The sequence below is a fragment of the Babylonia areolata genome, chromosome 12 (assembly GCF_041734735.1).
Source record: "Babylonia areolata isolate BAREFJ2019XMU chromosome 12, ASM4173473v1, whole genome shotgun sequence".
Classification (NCBI taxonomy): Eukaryota; Metazoa; Mollusca; class Gastropoda; order Neogastropoda; family Buccinidae; genus Babylonia; species Babylonia areolata.
In genome coordinates this window covers 40,405,378-40,407,877 of record NC_134887.1, presented here as the reverse complement: position 1 = coordinate 40,407,877, position 2,500 = coordinate 40,405,378, and the positions used below count along the sequence as shown (strand labels likewise).

General features: G+C 47.4%; 1 protein-coding gene across 2 annotated transcripts in view; it reads right to left on the bottom strand.

Moving 5' to 3' along the window:
- Positions 1-284: 284 nt before the first annotated feature.
- The window catches only part of LOC143288200 (uncharacterized), a 6,850-nt gene continuing 4,634 nt past the window's right edge, over positions 285-2,500 (bottom strand). For both annotated transcript variants that reach the window (XM_076596527.1, XM_076596528.1), the window contains exon 3: positions 285-622. In XM_076596527.1, coding sequence (XP_076452642.1) covers positions 292-622 — 331 coding nt within the window. In that variant the 3' untranslated portion in view covers positions 285-291. The remainder of the gene's footprint in view (positions 623-2,500) is intronic.

Sequence of the window (2,500 nt, the reverse complement as noted above, 5' to 3'; positions counted from 1 at the left end):
GCCTGGGAGGAGGAGGAGGAGGAGTAGTAGGAGGAGGAGAGGGAGTCATAACGCCGGTCTGGTGACGCAGCCGACGTGAAGTGATTCGGGAAGCCTCCTCCCCCACCACACCCATCTCGTCTTCCTTCGCCTCCGCGGCTCCCTAGTGGGATACTGGCAGACTTCGAGGCAGCGACCCTGGGATCCAAGAGGATCGGCGGGAACGCCTGAAGGTCGCCATGGTGCAGAGACCCCGCATTTCCGGTTCCGGTCACAGAGGACTTGGAGAACAGGTTCCTGGTGAGGAGCGTGTCAGAAAGACTCCTCTCCAGCGTTGGGAGCAGCGTCATCGTCGTCGTCGTCGTCGTCGTAACGGGCGTCCTTGTCGTTGTTGGTAGCGGCATCTTCAGGGGCTGCAGGGTAGTAGTTGTTGTAGTGGTGGTGGTGGTGGTGGTGGTGGTGGGTGTGGAACAGGTCGGCCCAGCTCTGTATCGGGCTCCGCTTGTCACGGACGATGGCGTTCATCAGCGTGTAGGACTTGAGGCTTCCGGTGGCCGTGAACATGCGCGTGGAGGCGGCGGCGGGTCTGCGAGTGGTGACGTCATCCTCGGCGGTGGTTTCCGGGCGTGGCACGCGGGCCCACCTGAAATTGAGAGAGAATAGAATGCTTGAAATGTATATATATATATATATATATATATGTGTGTGTGTGTGTGTGTGTGTGTGTGTGTGTGTCCTTCACTGAGTGAGTACGTAGTGTAGTGTGTGTGTGATAGATATAGATAGATAGATAGAGAGAGAGAGAGAGAGAGAGAGAGAGTGTGATAGACAGATAGATAGATAGAGAGAGAGAGAGAGAGTGTGTGTGTGTGATAGATAGATAGATAGAGAGAGAGAGAGAGAGAGAGAGAGAGAGAAAGAGAGAGAGAGAGTGTGAAGGAATGACACAGGAAACGAGTGACGAGCGCCTAAAGACAACTTTCAGTCGGCTCTACCCAGCTAGCAGCCTGTTGCGCAAATGTCTCCTTGTTTGTAAAGTACTTAAGAACGTGGTCTCTGGCCGAGGATAGGCGCTGTATAAGTATCCACATCAAATTCTTCCTCTTGGGATTTCATAACTTTTGCTAAGCAAAATCAATAACACGAAATGGATGACGCAAAATTGATGACGCAAAATCAATGGCACAAGAATGTGAATACTTTGCATATGTATGTGCATATATATTAGGTTTATGTATATGTATACATTATACATACCAATCAAACACAAAATACACAGAATATCTGCTGTACTTACCAAGCAATATTATGTCGTGTCCCGTTACGTAACGTGCACACACGCAGACACGCACAGATACAGACGAACAGACAGACAGACAGACAGACAGACAGGCACACACACAGGCACACACACACACACAGAGGCAGAGACACACACAGAGACGCACACAGATACAGACGAACAGACAAACAGAAAGAGAGACAGATAGACAGACAGACACAGACACAGGCGCACACAGACAAAGACACACACACACGCGCACGCACACACACACACACACACACACACACTCTCTCTCTCTCTCTCACAGAATTTCCCACAGAAAAAAAGTGTTATGACAATACAATGCAATACAACACAAATTAAGAACAGTGCTTTTGATAGATAGCAACAATATTGTGCAACAGACGAAAAGAAAGGAATTTTGCACAAGTTGTATAAGTCCGAAAACCCTAATTAAAATCAACAACAAAAACAACAACAAAAATCCCTCAGCTTATATATGAACTTGAATAAATGAATGTCTTCTTTTACAACAGCGCTGGAGAAAAACAACAACTTCTTCTTCTTCTTCTGCGTTCGTGGGCTGCAACTCCCACGTTCACTCGTATGCACACGAGTGGGCTTTTACGTGTATGACCGTTTTTACCCCGCCATGTAGGCAGCCATACTCCGTTTTCGGGGGTGTGCATGCTGGGTATGTTCTTGTTTCCATAACCCACTGAACGCTGACATGGATTACGGGATCTTTAACGTGCGTATTTGATCTTCTGCTTGCATATACACACGAAGGGGGTTCAGGCACTAGCAGGTCTGCACATATGTTAACCTGGGAAATCGTAAAAATCTCCACCCTTTACCCACCAGGTGCACCGAGATTCGAACCCAGGACCCTCAGATTGAAAGTCCAACGCTTTCACCATATGTTGACCTGGGAAATCGTAAAAATCTCCACCCTTCACCCACCAGGCGCCATCACCGTGATTCGAACCCGGGACCCTCAGATTGACAGTCCAACGCTTTAACCACTTAGCTATTGCGCCCGTCGAAAAACAACAACAAAAACACCAAAAAACAACAACAACAACAACAAAAACAACAACAAAAAAACCGCATCTTGGAATCTATCTCTGTATTTGCAGTTATACCTGCAATATCACTTATGGTGTTGGTCGTAACAGCAGGGCACTCTTTACTTAGTTTTCAGCTAACACATAAATCATATTCTATCACAACACC